At 56.8% G+C, this 27,496-nt stretch overlaps 2 protein-coding genes across 10 annotated transcripts; both read left to right on the top strand.

Moving 5' to 3' along the window:
• Window positions 1-5,081: 5,081 nt before the first annotated feature.
• Window positions 5,082-8,914, top strand: VAMP2 (vesicle associated membrane protein 2). 2 transcript variants are annotated; one of them, NM_001032820.2, is given in 5 exon segments: window positions 5,082-5,184; window positions 5,700-5,820; window positions 6,304-6,462; window positions 6,546-6,597; window positions 7,206-8,914. In NM_001032820.2, coding segments are annotated over 5 exon segments (351 nt in total). In that variant the 5' UTR covers window positions 5,082-5,182; the 3' UTR covers window positions 7,223-8,914.
• Window positions 8,915-11,425: 2,511 nt separating this feature from the next.
• PER1 (period circadian regulator 1) lies at window positions 11,426-27,270 on the top strand. Of its 8 annotated transcripts, XM_077970226.1 has the most exons (24): window positions 11,426-11,468; window positions 11,765-11,911; window positions 16,992-17,405; window positions 17,520-17,618; window positions 17,709-17,863; window positions 17,958-18,079; window positions 18,171-18,372; window positions 18,524-18,575; window positions 19,021-19,163; window positions 19,544-19,622; window positions 19,700-19,806; window positions 19,976-20,129; window positions 20,229-20,337; window positions 20,426-20,557; window positions 20,803-20,908; window positions 21,041-21,212; window positions 21,303-21,433; window positions 21,659-21,838; window positions 22,800-23,042; window positions 23,925-24,535; window positions 24,965-25,151; window positions 25,343-25,532; window positions 25,843-25,993; window positions 26,392-27,270. In XM_077970226.1, the coding sequence occupies exons 2-24, from the start codon at window positions 11,904-11,906 to the stop codon at window positions 26,668-26,670; spliced, it is 4,026 nt and encodes a 1,341-aa protein (XP_077826352.1). In that variant the 5' UTR covers window positions 11,426-11,468; window positions 11,765-11,903; the 3' UTR covers window positions 26,671-27,270. The 8 variants fall into 8 exon arrangements, 7 of the variants coding, with proteins under 7 accessions (XP_077826352.1, XP_014974037.2, XP_077826354.1 ...); XR_013406060.1 differs by lacking the exon at window positions 11,765-11,911 and having other exon boundaries at window positions 23,925-24,625; window positions 24,921-25,151; XM_015118551.3 differs by lacking the exon at window positions 11,765-11,911.
• Window positions 27,271-27,496: the final 226 nt, after the last annotated feature.

Below are 27,496 nucleotides of genomic sequence, written 5' to 3'. Positions count from 1 at the left end.
TGAGACCCCCATCTCTATAAAATAGATATAAATATATATATAACTATAACATTTTAAACAAATGTGAGCCTGCAGCTGCTTATGTTGCCTGTGTGGAAATGAAGCTATGCCAGAGGCAAGCATAGCTGAAGAACAGAGAAGCAGATTCCCGATGGCATCTTTTGAGGACCTGGATCCTGCTGTTTCTAGCTGTGTTCTAGTTACAAGATTCTTCTTTTTGGTTTAATCTGTTTGAGGAGGGTTGGCAAGTGTCTTGGTCATTAAGTCCATCACAGCAAAGATCATGCTGTTTTAACAATCTCTTTTTGTGTTTATTATTGTAACTTCTGATACCAGCACAATGCCTGCCATTGTAGAATGAAAGAGCCCTCACTTAACAAATGAGAAAAATGAGGCCCCAGGAGAAAGGCATTTGCTCCAGGACACCATGCAGAGTGGGAGAGCTGGGAGTAGAACCCAAGTCTCCTGTCTGTTAGGCCAAATCAGTTGACTCAATTCAACAAATGTTTATTGAACACCGCTATCTGCCAGACTCTAGGCTTGGCATATAATATGGAAGGTAATAAAATGTCAGCCAGGCGCAGTTGCTCATGCCTGTAATCCCAGCACTTTGGGAGGCCAAGGCAGGCGGATCACCTGAGGTCAGGAGTTCAAGACCAGCCTGCCCAACATGGTGAAACCCCGTCTCTACTAAATATACAAAAATCAGCCAGGCTTAATGGCAGGCGCCTGTAATCCCAGCTACTCAGGAGGCTGAGGCAGGAGAGCTGTTTGAACCCGGGAGGCGGAAGATGGCACCATAGCACTCCGGCCTGGGGGACAGAATAAGACTCTGTCTCAAAATAAATAAATAAATAAATAAATAAATAAATAAGGAAGATGTGGGTTCTTGACAACTTCTTTATCTGGAGGGGAACTCCTCCCCCTTTCAAAACAGGGGCTTGTTAAACCCGGTGAATCTCTATTGAATGGAGGGTTGGAGAGTGAGGGACTGGAACCAGGAGTCCTTTCAGGCACCCAATCCAGGAGACTGTAATCTGCCTATGTCTTCTCCCACCCATATAGGGCTCTGGCATATGGCACCCCACCACCCACACTGCCCTGCTTCCCAGTGGCCAGGGGCCTGGGCCTGCTCTGCTGCAATGACAGGAGCTGGTTCCCTGGTCAAACCAGTAACAAGTGATCAGTGCTTCGCCAGCCCAACTAGGACCGTCCTTACAGGATACTGGGCACGTAGGTCCTGCCCAAACCCAACCTTCCCATTAGCGGTCTATCTGCCTGCTACGCGCTCACCATCGTTTATTGTTCATTTGCCTGCCTCGTTCCTGGCACTGCTTGATACTTGTTCAGAGAGAACTTTGCATATTAAAAAGATACCAATTTATGTGTTTACATTATCCTTTAATACAAAAAGACACATTCTTGACCGGGTGCATTGGCTCACGCCTGTAATCCCAGCACTTCGGGAGGCCAAGGTGGGCAAATCACCTGAAGTCAGGAGTTTGAGACCAGTCTGACCAACATGGCGCAACCCTGTCTCTACTAAAAACAGAAAAATCAGCAGAGATTGCAGTGAGCCAAGCTTGTGCCACTGCACTCCAGCTTGGGTGACAGAGGGAGACTGTCTCAAAAAAACTAATTTAAAAGACTGGGCGTGGTGGCTCACACCTGTAATCTCAGCACTTTGGGAGGCCAAGGTGGGCGGATCACCTGAAGTCAGGAGTTTGAGACCAGCCTGGCCAACATGGCACAATCCTGTCTCTACTAAAAATAGAAAAATTAGCCAGGCATGGTGGTGGACGCCTGTAATCCCAGGCACTCAGGAGACTGAGGCAGGAGAATCTCTTGAACCCAGGAGGCAGAGGTTGCAGTGAGCCGAGATCGCGCCACTGCACTCCAGTCTGGTAAAAGAGTGAGACTTTGTCTCAAAAATAAATAAAAATAAAAAATTGAGCACACGTGGCAATCCATGCCAACTGTCTGGTACACAGTGGGTCCCTGGAGTGTCCCCTCCTTCCAGGAGCCCAGAGCTGGACAGACAGCTCTGAGAACCTTCTGGCTTGGAGGGTTCACCAGATGTCACAGCTGATTGCAATGGTGGGGGGCTAGCCTTTCCATTACTCATTAGAAGGCCTTTACTTCACAAGCTGCACTGAGGGACACACAGGCCTCTGAAATTAATTATAAGTTCAGTCAGGTTTGACTCATGTGGATGGAGCGAGTTCATGAGTCAGTGTGGGCATGACCCAGCCTCCTTTCATCCCAACTTCTAAACCAGTAATTGAAGAGAAAAAAAATTACAAAATAAGGCCGGGCGTGGTGGCTCATGCCTGTAATCCCAACACCTTGGGAGGCCAAGGTGGGTGGATCACCTGAGGTCAGGAGTTCGAGACCAGCCTGGCCAACATGGTGAAATCCCATCTCTACTAAAAGTACAAAACAATTAGAAAGGCATGGTGGTGCACTCCTGTAATCCCAGCTACTTGGGAGTCTGAGGCAGGAGAATCACTTGAACCCAGGAGGTGGAGGTTGCAGTGAGCCGAGATCACGCCATTGCACTCCAGCCTGGGCAGCAAGGGCGAAACTTTGTCTCAAATATAAATAAATACATAATAATAAATAAAAATTAAAAATAAAAGAAAGCCTTTATGAAAGTGTGGTCTCTGTTGCCTACATCACAATCACCTTGAGCCCCTACATCCTTTGAATGAGTCTTGGGGGTGTGCCCTAGAAATTCATCAGTCAATTACCACAGCAGGTACATGAAGAAGCCAAATCTGAGTTACGCAAATACATTATTTTTCTATCGTTTGACTTCCCTCTATTTGGGTCTCTATTCTACCTGCCTGCAGAACACATTCTCTCAGTCACTTCCAGGTGAACACTGTCATCCCACTCCTTCCCCCACCTCCACCATTGATCTAAACTTGGGGAGTTCCTTTGAGCCACAGCCTAGGTGGGGTGGGGTGGGAATGGGCTGCTGGGTGAGAGCCCCCTCTCTGAGATGAATCCTCCTGGGCCTCTCATCTGCGTGGGTCACACATGCCCTCATTTCTACTCTGCTGCTGCCGCCCCCACAATCCAATAGCAATAGCACGACCCCTGGCCTTGACAGTGTATCTGGGGCTCTGTCCCTTCCATATCACCCCCAAACCAGCATCAAATGTCTTGCCTGGCCCTGCACTAGGCTCCCCCCAGTTAGTGCAGGGTGTCCAACTGGGGGCGGAAGGGCTTCCTGTGCCTGCCTCTTCCAATCCTCCCTGTCTTATTTATAACCAGACAGACACTGAAGCTTTTGAACTTAAAAGGCTGGAATTTGGCATCTTTGTTCTCTGACTAGAAAGCAGAATCATCTCAAGACCAAAAAGCAGGAGCCAGCATCCCATAGCATGATCTGAGACCCCCATGGAAGCTGCTCTTTTCTTTCTCATCACATAGGCTGAGCCACCCGGGACTGTCAGTGCACAAGGATCAGGGATGCGGCTGCTCCTCTGAGTGGGAGGAAGCCAAGAGTATCTTCTCTTAGATTGGGCTGAGTTCCCACACCCAGCACACACATTCCCTGCTCACTCACCTCCCCCAGACAGCTGGGAAATGACACCTCTGGTGACAGAGCCAGTCCCCGGGCTTCTGTGGGGAGGGAGTGGGGCACTGCAGTGGGGGAGTATCTCACACCCGGAGGCCCTGGGAAGCCAGGGTGGGGGAGGGACGAAGCTGGTTCCTGTTTGTCTCAGAGATCAAGGCCATCAGCCTCCCTGCACCTTCCAGGGATGTAGTAAGCACCCCCACCCCAGGTTCAAAGGGCCTCGCCTAAAATGCCTCCTGTACCCTTGAGGCTTGCTTTGATCCCCTGCACTCCACCAGAGCGACAGCTCCCCTGGTCCCATCTTCTCTGACAAGCTGGGTGGGAGTGTACACAGCCTCTGGGTGTGCTTAGAGGGCCTAATGGAGATAGGGATAATCTTCCATGTTATCCACATCAAGCCATTTAACGAATATGGATTTAGTATCTACATATGCAATGTATTTGGGGTCCAGAGAGAGGAGGGCAACTGTCCAAGGTCACACCTGCGAGGCGAATACGCATGTAAAGCAGCACCTTGTAAACTGTACCCACTGTGCCTACTACTAAAGAAAAAAAAATGAGAGAGAAAAAAGCCTTTTGGTCCCTGTGCCTGGGACCAAAGCCTGAGCCCTCTCCTGCAGTTGGGGTCGCTGACCCAAGCCTGGGGCAAAGCTAGGTCTTGGCCAGTCAGCAGCCACCACGTGAAGCAGCCCCTGCCCCCATCAGCCCCGGCTGCCTTGTGCCCTCCTCCTCGGGGTCTTCAGCTCACCCCACCTCAGTCGGGCCTGCTCCAGCTGTTAAGTACCCCTGGTCTGAACCTCAATCGTGAGGCGGGGCACCCCCCTCCTCACACCCTGTAGACACTCCCCGGTCCTCCACCCCCTGGACTTGTTTCGGCGGGAAGAGCCTGCCTCATCTTTTCTTCCCACCCTCCTACCCAGTGGCCTGGGATCGCAGGCTTCCTCTGAGACATCCACCAGCGGGGTGATGGGTTGAGACCAACCTCCTCCACTCCCCTCCACCCTAGCAGCAGGGTCCCCGCTCTCGATATTGCCCCAGCGCCTGTACTGACCCTCTCTGATTTCCCAACCCCAGCCCATTCCCAGTGCTGAAGGCGGGTCGCTAGGTGCTGGGACCTGGGCGCGGGGCGAGACCTTGGGCTGTGTGGGATGCAGGCTGGCTTATTGGGTTCACGATTCAGGGAGTGGTCTGGGGGTTAGGTGCGGGGCCAGGCTGCTGTGTGCCCTAAGGGGCAGGTGGCAAGAGGTTTGGGGGCGGCTGTGGAAGGCTGTGCTCAGACAGGGCGGGGTGACGGTGGGTTTAGGGAAGCCGCAGCAACCCGCCTGGTGGTCCCGTGAGTGCCCAGAGAGCTGCCGGGGCACGGTGGCGCCAGACCCGCAGTCCCGCCCGGCACGACCCCAGTCCCGCAGCGCCCCGCCCCCGCGGCCCCGCTCCCGACGCGTCGCCCGCGGCGCCCCGCCCCCGCCCGCAGTGCCCGGATGCGGGTGACGCGCGGCCGCCATCTTTCCGTCCCGGGCAGCCAGCGCCAGTCGGAGCCAGCGCGAGTCGCCGCCGCCATCACTGCTGCTGCCAAGTCCTCCACCCGCTGCCCCCGCCATGTGAGTCGGCCGCCCGCCACCCTCACCGCGCTTCCCTGCACCGGCCGCCGCCCTTGGCAACCGGCCGTGGGGAGTGCCCGGGGTCTCTCCCGCGTTCCCCGCGCCCCGGGGCCAGGCCCAAGCCGGTGACTGCGCGCGGGCGGCCGAGAAGCCCAGCGTCTCGGGCTGGCCGGCTCGAGCGATGGCCGCGGGAAGGAGCGGACCCTGTGTCCTCCTGCCGCGCCCCGCCCCTGTCACCGCGGCCGCCTGTCTTTTCGGGTCGACCCCGATCACATCTGTGAGGTCGCCCTCATTTGACAGGCGGGGAAACTGAGGCCGGGGGGAGGGGAGGCCTCGCTCAAGGTCACGCAGCTCATCGGTGGCGAGGCTGGACCTGGACCAGGGCTTCCATCGGGTGGCCTTCCTCCCGAAAAGGAGGACTGGAGGGACGAGGATGGACAGGTGGATGGGCGGAGCCCTGGCTGCAGGGCCGGGAGACTGCAGGCCCTGGGTCTTAATCCGTCCCTGCTCCTCAGGTCTGCTACCGCTGCCACGGCCCCCCCTGCCGCCCCGGCTGGGGAGGGTGGCCCCCCTGCACCCCCTCCAAACCTCACCAGTAACAGGAGACTGCAGCAGACCCAGGCCCAGGTGGATGAGGTGAGTGTGGGGGGAGTCAAAAGCAGTAGAAAGGACCCTGGGGGTTGGCGTTTAGGTGTAGGGGCCCATGTTGGTTTGGGAGTGATGACAGTTCACGCCTGTGGGTTTGCGGACAAAGATACTTTGCCCCATCCGTGTCTCCCTGTCAGCACGCACTTGGAAGGGTGCTGGGGGTGTTAATCAGCTTTGCTAGCCTGGGGTGTGCCAGCCTAGGCAGGTGTGCTCTGGTGATGGACAGAGCGCCTGAGGCGCCATAGAGGGAGGGTGTTGCTATGATATCTGAGATGTCACCAGCAATCCCCTGATGTGTGCTCCTTGCATGTCCCCAGGTGTGCTAGGCATGTACTGTGTGTGTCCTTGGCATGTTAACCTGGCAGCATCAGGGTGCATGTTCCATGTGTGGCACGGTGGGCACATGTTTGAGGATTGCCCTCATGAGGTGGGCCTTGGCACACCCCCTTGCCCCGTGGGCCCTTCTCCCAGGTGGTGGACATCATGAGGGTGAACGTGGACAAGGTCCTGGAGCGGGACCAGAAGCTGTCGGAGCTGGACGACCGTGCAGATGCACTCCAGGCAGGGGCCTCCCAGTTTGAAACAAGTGCAGCCAAGCTCAAGCGCAAATACTGGTGGAAAAACCTCAAGGTAAGGATGGGGACAGGAAGGAGGACTGGCAGGTGAATGGGGTATCATAGTTAGTCTCGCTGATCCTCTCCTCTCACCCCCAGATGATGATCATCTTGGGAGTGATTTGCGCCATCATCCTCATCATCATCATAGGTGAGTAGGCTGGGAATGGCCGGGGCCCTTTCCCTGGAGAGGTTTCCCCAGTGGATTCTGGGTTTTGAAGGTCATTAACCTAGTTTTTACTCTTCAGCCAAAAACACATATAGCTGCTAATGGCAATTCTGATTCACCTAGAGCCAAAAACTTTGATGTTATTTAGCCTGCATTTTGCCTGGTTCTTGGCAGTTTTGTTAACATTTAGAAATATAAAAGTTGGTGTATCCATTGAGGACCCTTTGGGCCTAAGAGCCCAATCTGAGAGCCCTGGAATTGAGGAGTGGGAGAAAGGAAAGGCCCAGGGGCTTGAGACATGACCAGGAAGCCAACCACCCCATTATTTGAGAGCTTGTGGCCTCAGGCTCAGAGGATTAGGGTATGTGGCCTCAAGGCCATACCATGGAACTGAAGGGACCTCATAACCTACCTGTCTAACCCCTTGCTTTGTAGATGGAGAAACTGAGTCCAAGAGAGGGGTAGGGGTGCCAGCCAGCTGGGGAGTGGGGAGGATTGGAGCAGGGCCAGGCCTGACACACTGCTTTCTTTCTTTCTCCCTCTCTCTCTCCCCTCTCCCTCTTCCTCATCTTCTTCCCCTCTCTCCACAGTTTACTTCAGCACTTAAATCCCTGAGGAGTCTGCCCTGCCTAAAGAAGGGCCTCTCCCCCCACCCTCAGCCGTTCCTCCACCTCTCAGCCATATCTTTCAGCCCCCCTTCCCTGGATCCGTGCGTGTGTGTGTCCGTGTGTGTGTCCCCCTGTAAATAGCCAGCTGTTATTTATACATATATAATATTATATATATTTGGTCTGTTTGTAGTTTTATTACTAGAAGATTTTTCTGGTTGTCCTTAACACCCCTTCCTGAGGTTCCCTTCACCTCCTCTCTCTTGCCTGCCTTCCCTTTCCCTTTCTTCCTGACTAGCCCCAAGTCCCTTCATTTGCATCTGCTATGCAATAGTCCCTCTCCTCTCCTTCTTCTTCCCTCAGATTTAGCTGATCCTTCCCCCCACCCTGGCCTTCCTTTCCTCCTCCCTCTCCCGGTCATGCTCCCTCTGCCCCGCCCTCAAAAAAGACCACAAAAAACAAAAAGCATCTGTCCAGGCTTCCTTAGGTGCATCTTGTTTGCATCCAATGGGAGGCTCTGAGACTGGCCCCACTTGGTCCTAAGAATCCCAAGGTCTTTGGGAGTGTCCAGCATGTTAAGTAGCGTATCATTACATACTGCCATCCCTTTCCATTTCTTTTTGTTCCATCACTCTTCTCTCAACTGGTGTTTCTTTTTTTACTGAGGAGTTAGTCCCCATTAGTCCTTGTATCACATTTTCATTTGCACGACATTACTTGCAGATGGTGGGGAGCCTGGGCTTTTGGGGGACCAGGCTGCTCTGTCCTCCAGCATTGCCTCTTCCTAGCTCTTCTAGTCCAGTTTGCCTCCCTTACCCTCATTTTCCAAACCTCTTGTACCCTCTCCCTCCCCCAGCTGGTATGTAAGTGTCTTGGAGTTCAGTATGTTATGATGGACCAATAATTCTGCCACTTGGGGATTCTCCCCACATTCCTGCTCCCCAGTTTTCATGTGGGGCACTCAACTGACATTCCCATGGTGTTTCCCTCCCATCTGCCTGATCCACCTCCTCCTCCCACTAGGAGAGTTGGGGGTTGGCCACAATTGATCTCTTTTGGGAGGGGTGGCTACCAGTGTGTGGGGGGTCATCACTGCCTTGGGGAGGAGTGGGGCAGGGCAGAGAATCCCCCCAATTCCTGCCTGAAATCTCTGGCCTCACCCCTGCTGGGGGCAGGACTGAAAACCCTCCTCCTCAATTTGGGGGGTGTTGCCCCCATCACTTCCCAGCTCCTCTGACTTCCCCCACCCCCGAATTTAGGGTGGGGTACTAGTCACTGCCAATGTGTGCATGGGACTTGCTGGAATATGGGGATGCTTGCCCCTCTCCAGGGCTATTGAGCCCAGAGAGAGCTGTCTTTTCATTGGGTGAAGTGATTGAGGAAGGGTCTATTGTCTTTTTAAATGGCACAATTTTAAGGGTCTGAGGGTACAGTCCCTTAACCTGCCACGGGAGGGGGCCCCCAAACTTTCTTCCCCCCACACTTGAGGTTTTCTGTGTGGAGGGGGAGCAGGGATATCTAAGCTGTGGTGTGAAAGGGTAGGAGAGATGCTGGGGGCGGGGGTGCTGTGTTCTAGACCCCCCATATTATCCCAGTGTCCCCTGCCCCCCTCTTCCCCCACCCCATGCCCCCAATTCTGTGGCGCATCCAGATTGTGAAAATGTACAATAAATGTGTAATGAGTAACCAAGTGTTGTCTGTTCTAAGATCTTTTTTATTTTTTCTATTTTTTTTTTTTTTTGGTGCGGGGAGAATAAGATATTTTCTTAACCAATGAGAAGAATATTGGATCGGAAGGTATAGCAGGAAGCTTGAGAAGATACATTGGTAAAGGACTGGATTTGGCAAGAGGCCCTGACCTTGGGCAGGGCAAAATGTGATTCTCAAAATGGCCACACGGGGGCAGTAGGAGTTGGTAATGGGAAGTGTCATAGCCAGTCCCCGTGTCTCTAAGCCCCGTGAGTCCTATGGTCTAGAGTTCCCAGGTTTCGTTTCCCTTTCCTGGGGCATGTTCCTGCTGTTGGACTCCTTTCTACTCGATTTAACTTCTAGATGCTCTGCAGGGGCTCCCGTGCAGCAGTAGATTAAGTCACTGGCCACTTCTGTGAAGCATCTCTTCCCCTCTGTGCCTAATCCAGTGCCAGCGCCCAGATGGGGTTAGTAAATACTGGTTTAAATAGGCTCAGAGAGACACAGCTGAGTATGTCGTGGAGCTGCCGGTAGACGGCCTACTACCTCTGTATTCTGTTTTATGACTCGTGACTTTAGACCCCACACTGAACTGCCACAGCCTGTAGGTCCAGGAGGCCCCAGATGTGGCATCTTAGTATCCCTTTTCCCAGGTGCTTCAACAATGAGTTGCCGGCCACGGTGGCTTACGCCAGTAATCCCAGCCATTTGGGAGGCCGAGGTAAGGAGTTCAAGACCAGCCTGGCCAACATAGTGAAACCTTGTCTCTACTAAAAATACACACAAAAAATTAGTCAGGCGTGGTGGCGGGCACCTGTAATCCCAGCTACTCAGGAGGTTGAGGCAGAGAACTGCTTGAACCTGAGAGGTGGAGGTTGCAGTGAGCCAACATCACCCCACTGCACTCCAGCCTGGGTGACAGAACAAGACTCTGTCTCAAAAAAAAAAAAAAAACCAAAAAAAACACTTAACACGATGTTGGACAAATGGGAGTATATTTTAGGTAGGACGCGGTGGCTCACGCCTGTAATCCTACCACTTTGGGAGGCTAAGGCAGGCAGATCACTTGAGGTCAGGAGTTTGAGACCAGCCTTGCCAACATGGTGAAATCTCATCTCTACTAAAAATACAAAAAATTAGGCGTGCTGGCATGCACCTGTAATCCCAGCTACTTGGAAGGCCGAGGCAGGAGAATCGCCACCGCGTCCGGCCTTTTTTCGTTTGTTTGTTATGAGAGTCCCGCTCTGTTATCCAGGCTGGAGTACAGTGGTGCAATCTTGGCTCACTGCAACCTCTGCCTCCTGGGTTTAAGCAATTCTCTTGCCTCAGCCTCCTGAGTAGCTGAGATTACAGCTACCTACCACCATGCCCGGCTAATTTTCGTGGTTTTTTTTTTTTTTTTTTTTTAGTAGAGACAGTTTTACCATGTTGGCCAGGTTGGTCTCGAACTCCTGACCTCAAGTGATCCACCCACCTCAGCCTGCCAAAGTGTTGGGGTTACAGGCGTGAGCCACCGTGATTCTTAGGTACACAATCATTACCCGAATGTCCAACTTGATTGAAGTCTTACTATATGCCAGGCAGTGCTCAGGATTTCGCACTTCCAACTTAAATCCCTTCCAGGTTTAAGAGTTCCCATGGGCCCTAGAAGTTAAAACTTGAATTTGGGTTCAAGTTTTAGCCTTGTTACTGACTAGCGTGTTACAGGCAAACAGATTATGTAACCTCACTGGATCTCAGTCTCATTTGTGAGGCGCAGGGAGTGAGAGCTGGCCTCAGAGTTTGGGAGAAGCGCCTGGCCTGGCCCGCAGAAAACAATCAGGAAGGGGCTCTCTCATCTTCATGGTCACCAACACACTGTGCTGAGATCTGAAGACCGCTTCACCCTAATGCTCTGACCTTCCAGCTTCGGGGAGCCTTGGGGACCCAGGGCTGGAACCCCAGCGCCAGAGGCCCCCTCGTCATGCCCGGGTCTCCGTACAAAGTGAGCCTTATACTGTGCCACCGCTCACGTCTGCGCCTGCGTGCAGGTCACGCTCGCTGCGCCTGCGCAGATTTAGCAGCCGTGGTTAAGAGTGTCGTCAAGGAAAATCCCCAGCCTCTGGGTAAACAAGCTGCCGCGTGAGACCGCCGGCACGTGTACCCTACAGCTCCTAGACCTCTCAGCCTATGAGAAAGCTTGGAGAGCAGGACTGGCACTGACGTCACCAATCTTGGCAGGTCGGGGGTTATTTCCTCAGCCAATAAGAACCTCAGAAGTGTGGAGGGCGTGGCTTCCGGTCAGGCTTCCAATCGCCGTGTTGGGGCGGCCCCTCTCGCACGTGTATCTCTCCCGCCCCCGTCGGCCTGCTGACCAATGAGAAGACGATGGCGGCCGGAGGCGCCAATGGAGGCTGTGCGGGGGCCGACGGCTGCACGCGGCACGGGGCATGGGTCGGCGCCCCTAAGCCAATAAGCGTGGGGGGCGTGGCAGCGCGGCCCGTGGGCGGGTTTGGAGGAGCCAGCGTAATGCTAGAAGTCCTAGAAGAAATTTGGAGTGTGCGTGCGCGCCGAGCGGTGAGTGCCCGGGGATGGGGAAGAGATGCGGGGCGGTCGATGTGGACTTTTCCGGGGTGGTGTGGCCGTTTGGGAAGGTGTTAAATAGAGTGTGTGTGTGGGATCATGCCAATACGTGATAGCTCCGGTGGGAGCTCTGATGGTTGTGGAGAGTAGGGACCACGAACTCAGGTCTAGAGGGACGGGGTGGGAGTTAGTGACATCAGATCCCTCGCCCCCCTAGAGTCCCTGGACACTTGACTGCCCGGGGGGAAGGGCTCGGAAGCCTTCTGCGACCTGAGGGAGCTCCCTTTCAGGTCGGGACTGAAGGAGCCCCTGCTCCCAGGGAGGTACCGGAACGGGACCCTTGAGAGCTGATGGAGAATGTTTTAGTGGCTGCTGTTTGGGTGGTCGCCTTAAACACTTGAAAGAGGCAGAGGTTCGAAGACGGGAGGGATGCCCTGGTAAGGCAAATCGGAGGGTACCAAAGGGTTGGCATGCTGATATGAGAAAGGATGGTGTGATAATTTGTGAGACCCAGAGCCAGTCACATTACGGCTCCGGGTGTCTTTCTCATGTTAAACGGAAGGGTTTAGGCCTCAGAGTCGTCCTTGAGAATAGATGTGGGGTAGCAACTATTGAGTTCTGAGACGAGTGATGGGGTTGGGATTTGTGCAGATTGGCTGTGCACGTCCTTCTGAGCCGCTGGAGGTGGGGAGGCACCAACAAGGTGTTTTGATATCTGTCTGTACAAACAACCAGGCCAGGCGTCTGGTAAAGTTGGCCTGACATAAGGTAGAAAAGTGAGAAAGTGGGCTTCGTAGGAAATCATTGGGGCTGGTAGCTGCTAGGGTGGTCTCAAGCACTTTGTGAGCCTGGGAAAATGGGCTATGATGTTAAGTGTGTGGGGAGTGCAAACAGTGTCTTGGGATCAGGCCTAAGGCAGAGAAAGGGGTTGGATGCAGTCTGTGTTCCTGGCACCAAACTTAGAATTGGCTGGGTATTTGAGAGGCCAGGTTTGCCAGTGCTGGAATGCAGCTTACAGGTTGGTTAACACCTCACAGGTTCCTGAAGGGTAAGAAACCAGAATGACAAGCCATTATTAGAGTTCAGATTTTTGAATCCTGGGCTCCATTTGTTAAGAGCTTGAGACCATGTTATGAGGCACTGGACAAGTTTAGTAACTTCTGTGCCTTAGTTATCCCCCCGAGAATGGGGGTAATAATACCTATCTCACGGGGTTGTTCTGGGGATGAAATAATGTAAAGTGCTTATCATAATGCCTGGGTCATGGTGAGAGATTTATGTGCCTGCTGTGGCTGGGGACTAGTCTCACATTCTCAAGTTTTTCTGCAAGTTTTGATGGCGTCCCATTTCTCTCTTCCTGGCTCTTCTGGTCTTCAGGCAGCAGTCCAAATTCCCTCATTCCTCCCTTCTAGCCCTCTCCCAGGATCCAGGCCCCAGATTGGGCCACTTGCTCTGTCCCAGTTTGATTTTCTCATCCTAGGCCCCTTCTCCTCCCTGTCCTCCCCGCCTCCCGCGCCCACCCCCACTGCCATAATAACAAGAGATTCAGGCTCTGAAGGAGGGCTTCTGGAAGGGAGAAAAAGGTGCGTGTTTTCTCCCAGAGTCTGGGCCTCCAACTTCTCCGCCCTGGGTCTTTGGTACCAGGCCAGCAGATGTGTACAGTTTGGGAGAGAGGAAAAGCCAGAGCTGAGGGAACAAGCTGAGGAGCGGGCAGATGGGAGTCCTGAAAAGAGAGCCAGGCGTGGTGGCGAGGAGGTGTGGGGAGGGGGCCCCCTTCCTCCTAATCCTCTCTCCAGGAATCCCTGGCTTTGGGACAGGACGGCTGTCGTTTGGTTGGGGGAGGCGCCCAGGCCGGGTGCATGTCCTGGGCCACCAGCCAAGAGAACATGATGTTCCCAAGTGCGCTGGCCGCCGCCCTCTCGGGCTGGCCGCCTCCCAAACCGCTGCCTCTCCAGGCTCTCCAGCCTCCCTGCCCCACATTCCCCGGCAGCCTCGCCCCGCCCCCTTCTTCCGCTTTGACGTCACCGCTGTCTCCCGCCCCCTCGCCTCCATTGACGGCAGCAGGGCCTGGTTACTGTGGGGACGGTGAAGCAGGACAACAAGAGCCTTGGGAGCAAGCGGGGGCTGCTGGAGGGCTGGAGCCTTTTGTGTATGCAAAAGACAGATAGGGAGATGGAGGCGGGAGAGCAAGGACTGCCTAGGTCAGGGGGGATCACACCTAAATCCCCGAGGGGGGAGAAAAACTGTGTTTTCAGGGAAGAGGTGTCTGCAAATGAGACAAGACCAAGGCCACAGTATGAGTTGGGGTGGGGAGGATCATTTTCAGGGAGAGGAGACTGAGAATCCAGCCTCCTGAATCTTTTTTTTTTTTTTTTTAGTAGAGAGAGGGTTTCTCCATGTTGGTCAGGCTGGTCTCGAATTCCCGAACTCAGGTGATCTGCCTGCCTCCCAAAGTGCTGGGATTACAGGCGTGAGCCACCACGCCCGGCCTCCAGGCTCCTGAATCTTTGTTTTCCTGTTTCGATTTTTCTGGGTTAATTTATAACACACTCTTGTCCCAGCTTTTCCACAGAGCCCTCCCCTTCACCCTCCCCTCATTGTTCAGGAAAGTTTAGGCCACGTGACAGTGAGGGGCGTGCCCCCACAATGATTATGTCAGCAGCTGCTTGGAGGCCTGTTCATCTACTACCCACGTTTCCAGGGAGCCCTGCGAGGAACTACTCATCACGGTCCTGGATCGAGGGGGCTGTGTAATTGCAGTTCTCCTGGGACCAGACTAACATTTTATTGCTTGCAAATCGTTCCCCTGTTTTCTTTCTAGGACTACTCCCCTCTTTAAAAGAATTAGAATTCCCAGCCCCCTTTCTCCTGTTTACACTCTTTCTCCACCTCCCCAACCTATCCTTGTTTAAAAAAAAAAAAAAAAAATCATGTTACCGTATTTATCGATCACTTGCCATGTGTCAGGTCCTGGCCTGGGCTCTGGAGAGTACAGTGAATGAGACAGATGACGTTCCGGCTGGGCCCCTGGAGTTTGGCTTTCTCTTTTCCAAGCAGTGGAAATATGAAGCCCTTGCCACCCCACCTTTCTCTGTCTAGGGCCCCAGCTAGCCTCTTCTCTCTGCCATCCCCTTGGTCCCTCTGTAGTCCTGGCTTCCTGGCCCCCACTTTTGGGGCAGCCTTAATTGTGGGTGGCTGTGTTCTCTGGAGGGAAGTACTAGACACCACGTAGGCTGCCCAGAGACCTTTTCTCTGAGTGGCCATAGAAGCACCTGCCATTGTTTCTCTTCACAGCCACTATTGGCTCTGGTCGCTCCTTCCATTGTCCGCATCTTTCCTCCACCCACTCACCCACCAATCACACGTGGGCCCTTAACTGTCCTCTCCCAGGATTTGAAGTGTCAGAGGAAGTGCTTCGGTTAAAGGGCTTCATTATGTAGAACGAAGGTTGGGAAGGAACAAGGTTGGGACAGGAACCCAGGAGAGGCCCAGCCAGGTTTCTGTCTGTCCCCTCCTCTCAAGGACCACCCATCTCATCCAGCGTGGCCTAACTCCCAGCGCCATTCCTTTTCCCCACCACTGGAAGGGCGAAGATGCCAAGATGTTGTGTTCTGCAAGGCTAGTGCGTTCAGGAAATAGGCAAGTCTTGAGCACCTACTCTGGCCCGGGTTTTTTCCCTAAAGAGGCGCAGCGTACCTCCCTCTCTCCTCCCTTCCATTATTCACTGTGCAAGCGTCCTGCGCCCATTGGCTGGGCGGTGTCTGAGGCTCTTCAGCCCAGCACCAGCACCCAGGTCCACGTGCGCCCGTGTGTGTGACACAGCCCTGACCTTAGTGGAGGCCACTAGCCAATCAGGCGCCGGGAAGAGATCCCCAGCCAATCGGGGGCGGGGCCTGCGGCTCTGTCGGCAAGAGGCCAATGAGGGGGCAGTGCCCGGCATTATGCAACCCGCCTCCCCGCCCGGTGGAGCTTCCACTCGGCTGCGGGCTGGAGCAGCGGCGGGCAGGCGGGCCGAGGACACTCCCGCGACCAGGTAGGCATCTCTGCGGCCATCCTGGGGCCGATCTCCGTCCCTGAGCCGGACCGCTGCCACTTCCAATCTGATGGGCTACTTTTGGCCCAGCCAGTCAGAGGGCACACTGTCGTCCTTACCGCTACCCACCCTCTCCCCGCCCCCGGGGACCGAAGTGCTCCTCGAAATCTTGCACCGGGAGTCTGCACTCCTGACCCACTCACCTTACCTCCAGCTTGTCCCCACCTCCCCGTCCCATCTTGCCTGGCCCCACAGCCGGCTCAGCGCGCATGCCCTGGTCTTCTTGCTCGTTACTCGAGGGGCCCCAGGTTTGCCCCCGTACCAGGACCCCATTAGGCTTTCGGCGCTCCCCGTGTCTCTGCTCTCCAGTCCCTGGCCCTGCGCCGCCTGTGATGTCAGCCCACTTCGGACTGGAACATCCCGTTCCCAGCGCTAGTTCCTGCTGTTGGCCACAACCTTCCCTTTTCGCCTGGCGCTGAGAAAATGCTCAGTAGTGGGGGTGTGGTTAGACGGGGAATAGGGGAAGAACGATCTGTTGGTGTTGTGCCTCTTCTGCCCAAGACTTGGGGTGGGGGTCTGGCCAGAAAAGTAGGGGACTCTTTTTTGAGAGGATCCTCGGGTCCTTGACGATGGCAGTTTGCCGGCTTCGGTCCTCGCGGTGGGGAAGCAGCGCAGGGGCTAAAGAAGGAAAGGCTGTGTTGTCTTGAGCAGAATGATTGGGATCCAGGCGAGAGTCAGGTTGAGGGGCTTTTGCGCGGAGGGCGGTGGCCGTCGTGTTTCGTCCTAGGGAAGCCAGGACAACCCTGGAATCCTAATAGGCCGTCCCACTTCGTGCGGCCACTGAGCCATCCTGGGACTGGGGATATGTAAAGGATGCGTGACCCCCGGCCGCACCCACCAGTGTGAGAGTGGGCCGTTCCCCCACTTCCGCCGGGAAATGGGGGAGGGGTCGCTCCTTCTGCCCTCCTGTGGTCCCTCCAGCAACCGCTGAGCTCAGCAGCTGACGTCGGTTTCCCTGGCGACCGTGGCGGCGGCGGAAGCGCGTGGTGGGGCCGCGCACGTCGGCGCGCATGTGCAGCGGGGGTGGCACCGCCCCCGGATAAAATTAGCCTGGAGGCCTAAATATAGGAGGCGACCAGCTCACCCCCTGCTCCGAGGCCTTGGAGGCCCAGGCAGAGTGGAGACCTAATGGGAACTGGGGAATGGGAAGTGTCCAGGTTTTTGCCGACAGCCGTAGTTATCGACTGCTCAGGCCAGGGTGGCAGAGGATGTGAAGGAAGGCTCCGGAGAACTTTCTCCCACTTGCAGCCCCCCTAAGGGTACAGGAAACATCCTGACTCCCCATTGGAAGCCCCAGGCCTGGGTCCCACTCCCATCAGTCCCGCATGAGGCCAGGCAGGGGAAAGTCTGAGTGAAGCCAGCAGGTGCTCTGGAGTTAACAAACCAGCTTTCTGCAAACTCTACTTCCTGGTTTCCCTCTCCAGGTACTGGCTGTGCTCGAACTTGTCAACCCTCAGAGACTTAAATCTTCCACCTCACTCCCTCAGCCAGGCCTCCAGGCCCCCCCGTGCATCCGTGGTGGCCTCTTCGCCTTCTCTGTTCTGTTCTCCCCATGGCCCAGACATGAGTGGCCCCCTAGAAGGGGCTGATGGGGGAGGGGACCCCAGGCCTGGGGAATCATTTTGTCCCGGGGGGGTCCCATCCCCTGGGCCCCCACAGCACCGGCCTTGCCCAGGCCCCAGCCTGGCCGATGACACCGATGCCAACAGCAATGGTTCAAGTGGCAATGAGTCCAACGGGCATGAGTCCAGGGGCGCATCTCAGCGGAGCTCACACAGCTCCTCCTCAGGCAATGGCAAGGACTCAGCCCTGCTGGAGACCACTGAGAGCAGCAAGAGGTGCGTATGGATGTGTATGTTGGCTCTAGGAGTGGTCTTGTGAGCAGGCAGAGCTGGGTGACAGGCCTCACACTGCTGGCCCTACCTGTAACTGGGCCTGTTGCTGTCTCCTAGCACAAACTCTCAGAGCCCATCCCCACCTAGCAGTTCCATTGCCTACAGCCTCCTGAGTGCCAGCTCAGAGCAGGACAACCCGTCCACCAGTGGCTGCAGGTACGTCGAGTGAGGCTGGAGGAGAGGTCTGGGGGCCCAGGCCACACTCTGGGACTAATGTCTTTATCTCCTTCTCTGTGGGCCCCGCAGCAGTGAACAGTCAGCCCGGGCGAGGACCCAGAAGGAACTCATGACAGCACTTCGAGAGCTCAAGCTTCGACTGCCACCAGAGCGCCGGGGCAAGGGCCGCTCTGGGACCCTGGCCACGCTGCAGTACGCGCTGGCCTGTGTCAAGCAAGTGCAGGGTAAGTGGTATGTCCCAAGAGGGAATGGCCAGGACCTGGGCTCCTGTGTTGAGGCAGCCTCCTTACTGAATGCCTCACTGCCTCCACCCTGCAGCCAACCAGGAATACTACCAGCAGTGGAGCCTGGAGGAGGGCGAGCCTTGCTCCATGGACATGTCCACCTATACCCTGGAGGAGCTGGAGCACATCACGTCTGAGTACACGCTTCGTAACCAGGTCAGCGGCCGCCTGGCCTCTCCATCCCGATGCACCCCTACCCCTTCTCCCTCAGCTCTTCAATCTGCTGTTGCTCTCCCCTTCCTGCCAGGATACCTTCTCAGTGGCTGTCTCCTTCCTGACGGGCCGAATCGTCTACATTTCGGAGCAGGCAGCTGTCCTGCTGCGATGCAAGAGGGACGTGTTCCGGGGTACCCGCTTCTCCGAGCTCCTGGCTCCCCAGGATGTGGGAGTCTTCTATGGTTCCACTGCTCCATCTCGCCTGCCCACCTGGGGCACAGGGGCCTCAGCAGGTAAGGTGCCCAAGCACTGTGAGGAGGCATGAGCAGTCCCGGGAAGTTCCTGCTGTGAGGGGCCAGGGGACCCAGACTTTCCCTTAGTAGGTTCTTCGCAGCCTAGGGAAGGGGCGGGAGGCTGTGCTCACTCTTCTCCTGTCTGTCTCAGGTTCAGGCCTCAGGGACTTTACCCAGGAGAAGTCTGTCTTCTGCCGTATCAGGTAGGTGAGGGGAGGTGGAGAAGACCTCTGCCTCCTCTTTTTTTGTTTTTTGTTTTTTGTTTTTTGAAAGGGAGTCTCATTCTGTCGCCTAGGCTGGAGTGCAGTGGCATGATCTCAGCTCACTGCAACCTCTGCCTCCCAGGTTCAAGCGATTCTCCTGCCTCAGCCTCCCAAGTAGCTAGGATTACAGGCGCCGCCACGCCCAGCTAATTTTTGTATTTTTAGTAGAGATGGGGTTTCACCATGTTGGCCAGGCTGGTCTTGAACTCCTGACCTCAGGTGATCCGCCTGCCTTGGCCTCTCAAAGTGCTGGGATTAAAGGCGCGAGCCACTGTGCCCGGCCTACCTCTGCCTCTTTCTGCCCCCTCCTCAGGGTCTTTGCTGTTGTGTGCTGTGATCTTGTGGTTGGGTTGAAAGTCCCTAATGCTCCTCTCTGCTTTGCTAGAGGAGGTCCTGACCGGGATCCAGGGCCTCGGTACCAGCCATTCCGCCTAACCCCGTATGTGACCAAGATCCGGGTCTCAGATGGGGCCCCTGCGCAGCCGTGCTGCCTGCTGATTGCAGAGCGCATCCACTCGGGTTACGAAGGTGAGCAGGTCTGGGCCCTGGCCTGGTGGGGGCTGGGAGGAAGGACATTTCCTCATGGTCAGGCATGAATTTGGGAGGCTTAGCCAGACCCTTTGAATTTTGGAACAAGAAAAGCTTTTGTAAAGATGAGGATTTGAGCTCCTTTTAGAGGTAGAGTTGAGTATTACTGAGCTAGAGGAGGGCAGAGAAGAGTGCCTTGCTTGCTCTCAGTCGTGGTACTGGTACAGGGCATAGGATTGGCCCAGACCATCTTTGGGCCCATAGTGCCCAGGGCACAGCTGTGTGGCAAATCGTCAGCCAGCCTGGGCCCAGGCAGAGTGGAGGGCTGAGGAGTTGGGCATTCTGGACGAAACCCAGTGACCCCACTGTCTGTGCCTCAGCTCCCCGGATACCCCCTGACAAGAGGATTTTCACTACACGGCACACGCCCAGCTGCCTCTTCCAGGATGTGGATGAAAGGTGAGGATAGGACCTAGAGGAGAGGAGGGCAGCCAGGGCTGAGGCCACGGCCACTCTGATGCCTCCTTCTCATTCAGGGCTGCCCCCCTGCTGGGCTACCTGCCCCAGGACCTCCTGGGGGCCCCAGTGCTCCTGTTCCTGCACCCTGAGGACCGACCCCTCATGCTGGCTATCCACAAGAAGAGTGAGTTCCTCTTGCCCTGCTCACCCTTCCCACTGTCCCGGGCTTTTGAATGGCTGCCCTTCAGGTTGGGTCTCTTGGTGCCTTGGTCTCCTGGATCTCCAGTGCCATGGCCTCCCCATTACTCAGCTCTCCCTACCTTTGACCCCTCCTCCTTTCCCACTTCCATCAGTCCTGCAGTTGGCGGGCCAGCCCTTTGACCACTCCCCCATCCGCTTCTGTGCCCGCAACGGGGAGTATGTCACCATGGACACCAGTTGGGCTGGCTTTGTGCATCCCTGGAGCCGCAAGGTAGCCTTCGTGTTGGGCCGCCACAAAGTACGCACGTAAGTGGGGGCCATGTCCCCGAGCTGGCGTTGGGGATAGGGCAGTGTGGTGGGGGACAGGACTGGGCCAGGCTGGACTCACTCTTCTCCACCCTACAGGGCCCCGCTGAATGAGGATGTGTTCACTCCCCCGGCCCCCAGCCCAGCTCCGACCCTGGACACTGATATCCAGGAGCTGTCAGAGCAGATCCACCGGCTGCTGCTACAGGTGAGAGTAGCGGAGAGGGAGCGTGGGAGGTGAAGAAGGGGGTGGGAAGTAGGATCAAGCCATCTAACCTGCCCTCTCCCCGCTGCAGCCTGTGCACAGCCCCAGCCCCACAGGACTCTGTGGAGTCGGCCCCGTGACATCTCCAGGCCCTCTCCACAGCCCCGGCTCCTCCAGTGATAGCAACGGGGGTGATGCAGAGGGGCCTGGGCCTCCTGCGCCAGTGAGTGACCTGCTCCCACCGTGTTCTCTAATCGCCCTTTCCCCTCTCCTCCTCGGAACCAGCACTGCCAGTCCCAGAGTCTTGCCCGATCCCCCTTTGCCCTCTCCTTCCTGCCGTTTCCTTCTTACCCTGCTCTCATCAAGGCGTCTGTGCCTCCCCACTGGTACTTTCTTGTTTTATTGTGCCCTGGGCCCCTGACACTGGCCACACCCCCTGCTGCTGCTCACTGTGGTGCTGTCCTGCAGGTGACTTTCCAGCAGATCTGTAAGGATGTGCATCTGGTGAAGCACCAGGGCCAGCAGCTTTTTATTGAGTCTCGGGCCCGGCCTCAGCCCCGGCCTCGCCTCCCTGGTGAGTTGGTGACAATGTATGGGTGAGGAGACAGACCTGGGGGGGTCCCCTGATCTTCACCGCCAACCTATTTGCTGTTTTTTTCCATGTGAGCTTGAGAAGACTATTTTCCTCTTTCTCTCTTTGCCCCAGCTACAGGCACATTCAAGGCCAGGGCCCTTCCCTGCCAATCCCCAGACCCAGAGCTGGAGACGGGTTCTGCTCCCATCCCGGCCCCACTAGCCTTGGCCCCTGAGGAGGCCGAGAGGAAAGAAGCCTCCAGCTGCTCCTACCAACAGATCAACTGCCTGGACAGCATCCTCAGGTAAGGCCTGCAGGCGTCTTCTCCACCTCGGGCTCTAGCCCTGCCCACCCCAAGCCCTTCTTTGATGCCCTCTGCTGTGTCCATCACCAGGTATCTGGAGAGCTGCAACCTCCCCAGCACCACTAAGCGTAAATGTGCCTCCTCCTCCTCTTACACCACCTCCTCAGCCTCTGACGATGACAAGCAGAGGACTGGTCCAGTCCCTGTGGGGACCAAGAAAGGTAAAGACCCAGTGCACCCTGCTCCCACTGCCCCATCCTGGCCTGGTGGCCCTGTGTCTTTTCCCTTCTGCTGCTGGGCCCTCTTGCTGTGCCCTGCCGTCCTCCCCAGCCTCCTGGTCTCCAGACTGTTCCCTACCACCGTCCCCTTCCCCTTTTCCCTGGGATCCTCTCCCCTGACTTCCCAGTGGGGGTGGGGATGGTAACTGGCACCATCTCTCTGCACAGATCCGCCGTCAGCAGTGCTGTCTGGGGAGGGGGCCACCCCCCGGAAGGAGCCAGTGGTGGGAGGCACCCTGAGCCCGCTCGCCCTGGCCAATAAGGCGGAGAGCGTGGTGTCCGTCACCAGTCAGTGTAGCTTCAGCTCCACCATCGTCCATGTGGGAGACAAGAAGCCCCCGGAGTCGGGTATGGGCGTGGAGCTGGGGGGCAGTGCTTGGGCTCTACCAGTCTCCCAGCTAGAGCTCCCTCCTGCCTTTCCCCTCCCTTCCAGCCCAATGGAGAGAAGGAGGCCTCCCTTGACGTGGGGCTTGGGGCTACCGCTTCTTGCTCTCCCGTCCCTGCCAGGCTTCTCAACTTTGCCCTTCCCCTGTTCTGCTTCTCGTATTGTTACTGTCAGTTGAAACACACAGTCTGGGGTAGGGGGTTTGCCCTGAGGTGCTGACCACAGAGGGTCTGAAGGCGAGGAAAATTGAAGCTCCCTGAAGGGTCTTTGGATATGGACCTTGAAAATGTGTGAAGGGCTGGGCGTGGTGGCTCAGGCCTGTAATCCCAGCACTTTGGGAGGCTGAGGTAGGAAGATCACCTGAGATCAGGAGCTCGAGATCAGCCTGGGCATCATGGTGAAACTCTGTCTCTACTAAAAATGCAAAACTTAGCCAGGCGTGGTGGCACGCGCCTATAGTCCCAGCTACTTGGGAGGCTGAGGCAGGAGAATGGCTTGAATCCAGGAGGTGGTGGTTGCAGTGAACCGCGATCATGTCCCTGCACTCCAGCCTGGGAGAAAGAGCGAGACTCTGTCTCAAAAAAAAAGGAGAGAAACAGAATGTGTGAGGGAAAGGCAAGGGGTGGGCTTCTCTTCCAACGAGAGTTGTGAGGGGGTCATCCCAGTAGAGTTCCTGGAGGGGAGTGGCCACTGGAGGGACCTGAGTATCTATCGTCTCCTCTTCTGGGCCAGCTTTGCATGGAGGAGAGGACCCAGGGCCAGCCCTTGGCAGAGAGGTGACCAAGAAATGTACATGGGGACCAGGCTCGGCTGTGGGGCAGAGCCACCAGGGGTTGGCTAGGCTATCGGACAGGGAGGGTGTGGTATGGATTTGTTGACCCCTGAGGTGATTCTGATGACCTTTCTGTATCTCACCTTCCTCAGACATCATCATGATGGAGGACCTGCCTGGCCTAGCCCCCGGCCCAGCCCCCAGCCCAGCCCCCAGCCCCACAGTAGCCCCTGACCCAGCCCCAGATGCCTACCGTCCAGTAGGGCTGACCAAGGCCGTGCTGTCCCTGCACACACAGAAGGAAGAGCAAGCCTTCCTCAGCCGCTTCCGAGACCTGGGCAGGCTGCGTGGACTCGACAGCTCTTCCACAGCGCCCTCAGCCCTTGGCGAGCGAGGTAGCCACCTGGGGCCTGCCGGAGCCTGCCCTTTGCCCAGTCTAGGACTGGACTGTCGGGGGGTGGATCTTAAGGGAGGTGTTTCTGCTCCAGGGACCCAGGCTGGTGGTGGTTCCACCACCAGGCCTGCCTAGGGACAGGTCCCTCGCTAGCTTCTCCCCACTAGGCCGGGGTTCTGGGCTGCAGCCAGAGGAGGGCAGCCTGGGGGGATGGCACTGGGACGGGCAGGCGGAAGTGCTGTGCTCCAGGTAGGCGACTTCAGGCCTAGCCTGGGGGCGGGGTCAGGGGCAGGAAGTGTGCCCACTTAGGAGTCAGTTGTCACTGATGAAGAGACATGCATAGACTCTGGGCCAACTCTGGGTGGGGTCTGGGCTTCAAGGGCAGGTGGAAGGCAGCCCCTCCAGGTGCCTGAGGGAGACCCCCTGCAGGCAGACGCAGGACTCAGGACTGGGCTTTCCAGCCCCCCTCTTCACTCCATCGCAAGCTAGGCAGAACACGGCCTCGATGGGCAGGAGGAACGCCTATGCTGGCAGCGCCCGCAGGAGTTTGGCGGAGGGACCAGAGCCACCTGTCCATGTGTCCATGGACGCACCCTGCCTCCTCCATCTGCCAGCGTGCCTCCATCTTCCGCACACCCCCAGCTCGACCCCTCTTGTAACCTCTCCCTGGCCTTGTTCCTTTCTCAATAAATCCCCTTGTCCCTGGCTCCTGTGATTCTTCCCTGAAGGTGCCCCACCTCCTGAGCCCCCCATTCTGTGTGGGTTGAGAAGCTCTCTGGAGCCTTGGCCTGCCCTCTCCCTGGTCAGAGTGTCACGGCAGTGTGGGTAGCAGGGGCACTAACCCCAGGTTGAGGCCCTCGCTAACCCTAGTCTTTTCCCACAGGCTGCCACCACGGCCCCGCACCCCCAAGCCGCCGACACCACTGCCGATCCAAAGCCAAGCGCTCACGCCACCACCAGAGCCCTCGGGCTGAAGCGCCCTGCTACGTCTCACACCCCTCACCTGTGCCACCCTCCACCCCCTGGCCTGCCCCACCAGCCACTACCCCCTTCCCAGCAGTTGTCCAGCCCTACCCTCTCCCAGTGTTCTCCCCTCGAGGAGGCCCCCAGCCTCTTCCCCCTGCTCCCACATCTGTGCCCCCGGCTGCTTTCCCCACCCCTCTGGTGACCCCCATGGTGGCCTTGGTGCTCCCTAACTATCTGTTCCCAACCCCATCCAGCTATCCTTACGGGGCACCCCAGACCCCTGCTGAAGGGCCTCCCACTCCTGCCTCGTACTCCCCTTCTCCATCCTTGCCCGCCCTCCCCCCAAGCCCTCCTCGCCGCCCGGACTCTCCACTGTTCAACTCGAGATGCAGCTCTCCACTCCAGCTTAATCTGCTGCAGCTTGAGGAGCTCCCCCGTGCTGAGGGGGCTGCTGGTGCAGGGGGCCCTGGGAGCAGTGCTGGGCCCCCACCTCCCAGTGAGGAGGCTGCTGAGCCAGAGGCCAGACTGGTGAGCACTGATCCCTGCGTCTGCCCGCCAGTCCCCACCCCAGCCCCGCCCCTTTGCCACCTTATGCTGCTTGCTGCCTCTGCCAGGCCAGTGTCTCAGCCTCCAGGAGGTGGAGGGAGACCCCGGCTGAATTTCTGAATGAGGCAGAAATTGGCTAACTCCTCATTGAAGGGACAGTCCTGTCTGTCTGACAGGTAGTGAGGACATCTCAATAACTTCTGAGGGAGTATCTGCCACTTGGAAAGGGTCTGGCCTCACATCCCCACTCTTCGCCAGCTTTCTTCTCTCTCAGCCTGGCCCTACTGTCACGAAGTGGGGAGCAGAGACCACTGGGGTTGGATGTGCCTCTGCCCACAACCAGTGAGAGCAGTTGAAGGAAGCGTAGGTGCTGACCCCTTCATCCCTCCTTGCCCCCCTCCCCTCCTCCAGGTGGAGGTCACTGAGTCCTCCAATCAGGACGCACTTTCCGGCTCCAGCGACCTGCTGGAACTGCTGCTGCAAGAGGACTCGCGCTCCGGCACAGGCTCCGCAGCCTCGGGCTCCTTGGGCTCTGGCTTGGGCTCTGGGTCTGGTTCAGGCTCCCATGAGGGGGGCAGCACCTCAGCCAGCATCACTCGTGAGTGCCCCACCTCCAACACCTCCCAGGGTCGGGCAGTGACTGGGGAGCTGGGAGCCCAGGCCCCATCTTGGCGGAGCTCCCTAAGGCCATTGGGATGGACATGTGGCCTTTTGAGGGAGGCCTTGTGAAGCCCCCGGAGTGGGCATGCAGCCAGCCTGACTCCACTGGTCTGCCCCCCCACTTCTCAGGCAGCAGCCAGAGCAGCCACACAAGCAAATACTTTGGCAGCATCGACTCTTCCGAGGCTGAGGCTGGGGCTGCTCGGGGCGGGGCTGAGCCGGGGGACCAGGTGATTAAGTACGTGCTCCAGGATCCCATTTGGCTGCTCATGGCCAATGCTGACCAGCGCGTCATGATGACTTACCAGGTACCCTCCAGGTGAGGCATTTCAGAGGCCGCCTTGGCCTTCCTTTCAGAGGTAGTAGGGGGGCAGTTTTCTTTTCTGTTACTAGCTCTGTCCTGGATAGGATAGATGGTTCCTATCCTCCCTGCCCCTTGGATCTCTGTTACTAGTTCCTCCCAGGAGGAGAGCGGGTTTCCTGGTCTTGGGAGCCTTGACCCCCCATAGCCCTGATTTAGGGGAGGAGCATGAGGCGGGGAGTTGTGGTAGAGGAAGGATGCCAGCTTCACAGGTCCTCGTCCGGGTCCTGGATCCCAGCCTCTGCCTTCTGAACCCCTTCTCGGGCAGGGACATGACCTCTGTGCTGAAGCAGGATCGGGAGCGCCTCCGAGCCATGCAGAGGCAGCAGCCCCGGTTTTCTGAGGACCAGCGGCGGGAACTGGGCGCTGTGCACTCCTGGGTCCGCAAGGGCCAACTGCCTCGGGCTCTTGATGTGATGGTGAGAGAAGCCTGGGACAGGGGTAGAAAAAAGAATTGAGCTTGTCAAGTTCAAAGGATCGAGGCCAAGAGCTGATCTCAATATCCTTGGATCATTAATTCTGAAGACTGTTGATTCCACTGAATTTGCTGTGGATTATTATTAAGCTGCATGAGTCTTTGCAGAACTTTTCTCAGCCTATCCTATGCTAATGTGCATTGTGACGCTCCTGTAATGGCATCTGGGTAGAGGGCACAAGGCACCTTCCAACCTTGTTGGACTGCAGGTGCATATATGTGGACTGGTGCTTCTTGGGAGTACATTTCCGGAAGCACAGTGGGCTGGGGGTGGGAAGCTGGGCTGACAGGTTAGCAGTGAGGACCCTCTCTGACTCCCTCATGTCCATTTCTCTTACCAAGGCCTGTGTGGACTGTGGGAGCAGCACCCAAGATCCTGGTCACCCTGATGACCCACTCTTCTCAGAGCTGGATGGACTGGGGCTGGAGCCCATGGAAGAGGGTGGAGGCGAGCAGGGCAGCAGCGGTGGCGGCAGTGGTGAGGGTGAGGGCTGCGAGGAGGCCAGGGCCCAAGGTGGGGCCAAGGCCTCAAGCTCTCAGGACTTGGCCATGGAGGAGGAGAAAGAAAGCAGGAGCTCAGCCAGTCCAGCCTTACCTACAGCAGGAAACGGCACGAGCTAGACTCCATTCTGGGACCATCTCCAGGAGTCCACAAGATGCTTTCTTCTCCTATGTCCCAATTCTCAGAACTCAGATGTGGCTGGACCAACCAGTGGGAAACTGCCCCAGCTTCTCCCACCATAGGGGGCCGGACCCCCATCACCAGCCCAGGATCCAGGGGCTGCCTCTGACCTCGTAGGGAGCAGAGAGCAGAACTCCGCAGCCCAGCCCAGCCCAGAGGAGTGTCACCTCCCACCTTTGGAGAGGAATCCTTCCCTCCCCTGGACAGAGTTGCTGACAGGCTGCTTAAGTGGCCTCTCCATATCCTAGCTGAGCCTGAATCCGACTCCTGAGGGTTGGGGCTGCACTTATTTATCGGGGGAGACAGCTGTCTCTCCCACCTCCTCCCCACATGGGAGGAGAGCCTGAGGCCCAAGCAGGACCTGGGGGATCCAGCCCCTAGCTGCTCGGGGGTGGGGGAGGTTGGTGGACCATGGAGTCCCTGGTGCTGCCCCTCAGGTGGGACCCAGGTGTTCTCAGCTGTACCCTCTGCCGATGGCATTTGTGTTTTTGATATTTGTGTCTGTTACTATTTTTTTAATACAAAAAGATAAAAACGGCCAGGACTTTGTGGAATGAAGTTTGGGGTTGGGGTGAGGGGAGCGCGTCTAGGAGGGACTCGGTCCTGCTTCCAGGAAGGTTGTAGTGAGGGTGCACAGGGCCATCCCCTGAAGACCCCCATTCCTCTTTCCCCCCATCCTGTCCAGGTGAGGGCCCTGCTCAGCCTACTACATCCACGCCCAGCTCTGACTCTGCTGTCCCCTCTAGCATGGCCTCAGCTGGGTTT

The sequence above is a fragment of the Macaca mulatta genome, chromosome 16 (genome assembly GCF_049350105.2).
Source record: "Macaca mulatta isolate MMU2019108-1 chromosome 16, T2T-MMU8v2.0, whole genome shotgun sequence".
NCBI classification, from domain to species: Eukaryota; Metazoa; Chordata; class Mammalia; order Primates; family Cercopithecidae; genus Macaca; species Macaca mulatta.
This window is presented reverse-complemented; position numbering and strand designations above follow the sequence as displayed.

Bases quoted from the DNA above. Each gene is read 5' to 3' on its own strand.
- VAMP2 (XM_077968461.1), top strand. The intron at 5,821-6,303 runs GTGAGTGTGGGG...CCCTTCTCCCAG, and splicing joins CCCAGGCCCAGGTGGATGAG to GTGGTGGACATCATGAGGGT. The intron at 6,463-6,545 runs GTAAGGATGGGG...TCTCACCCCCAG, and splicing joins ACTGGTGGAAAAACCTCAAG to ATGATGATCATCTTGGGAGT.
- PER1 (XM_077970226.1), top strand. The intron at 20,558-20,802 runs GTGAGTGACCTG...GCTGTCCTGCAG, and splicing joins GGCCTGGGCCTCCTGCGCCA to GTGACTTTCCAGCAGATCTG. The intron at 20,909-21,040 runs GTGAGTTGGTGA...TCTTTGCCCCAG, and splicing joins GCCCCGGCCTCGCCTCCCTG to CTACAGGCACATTCAAGGCC.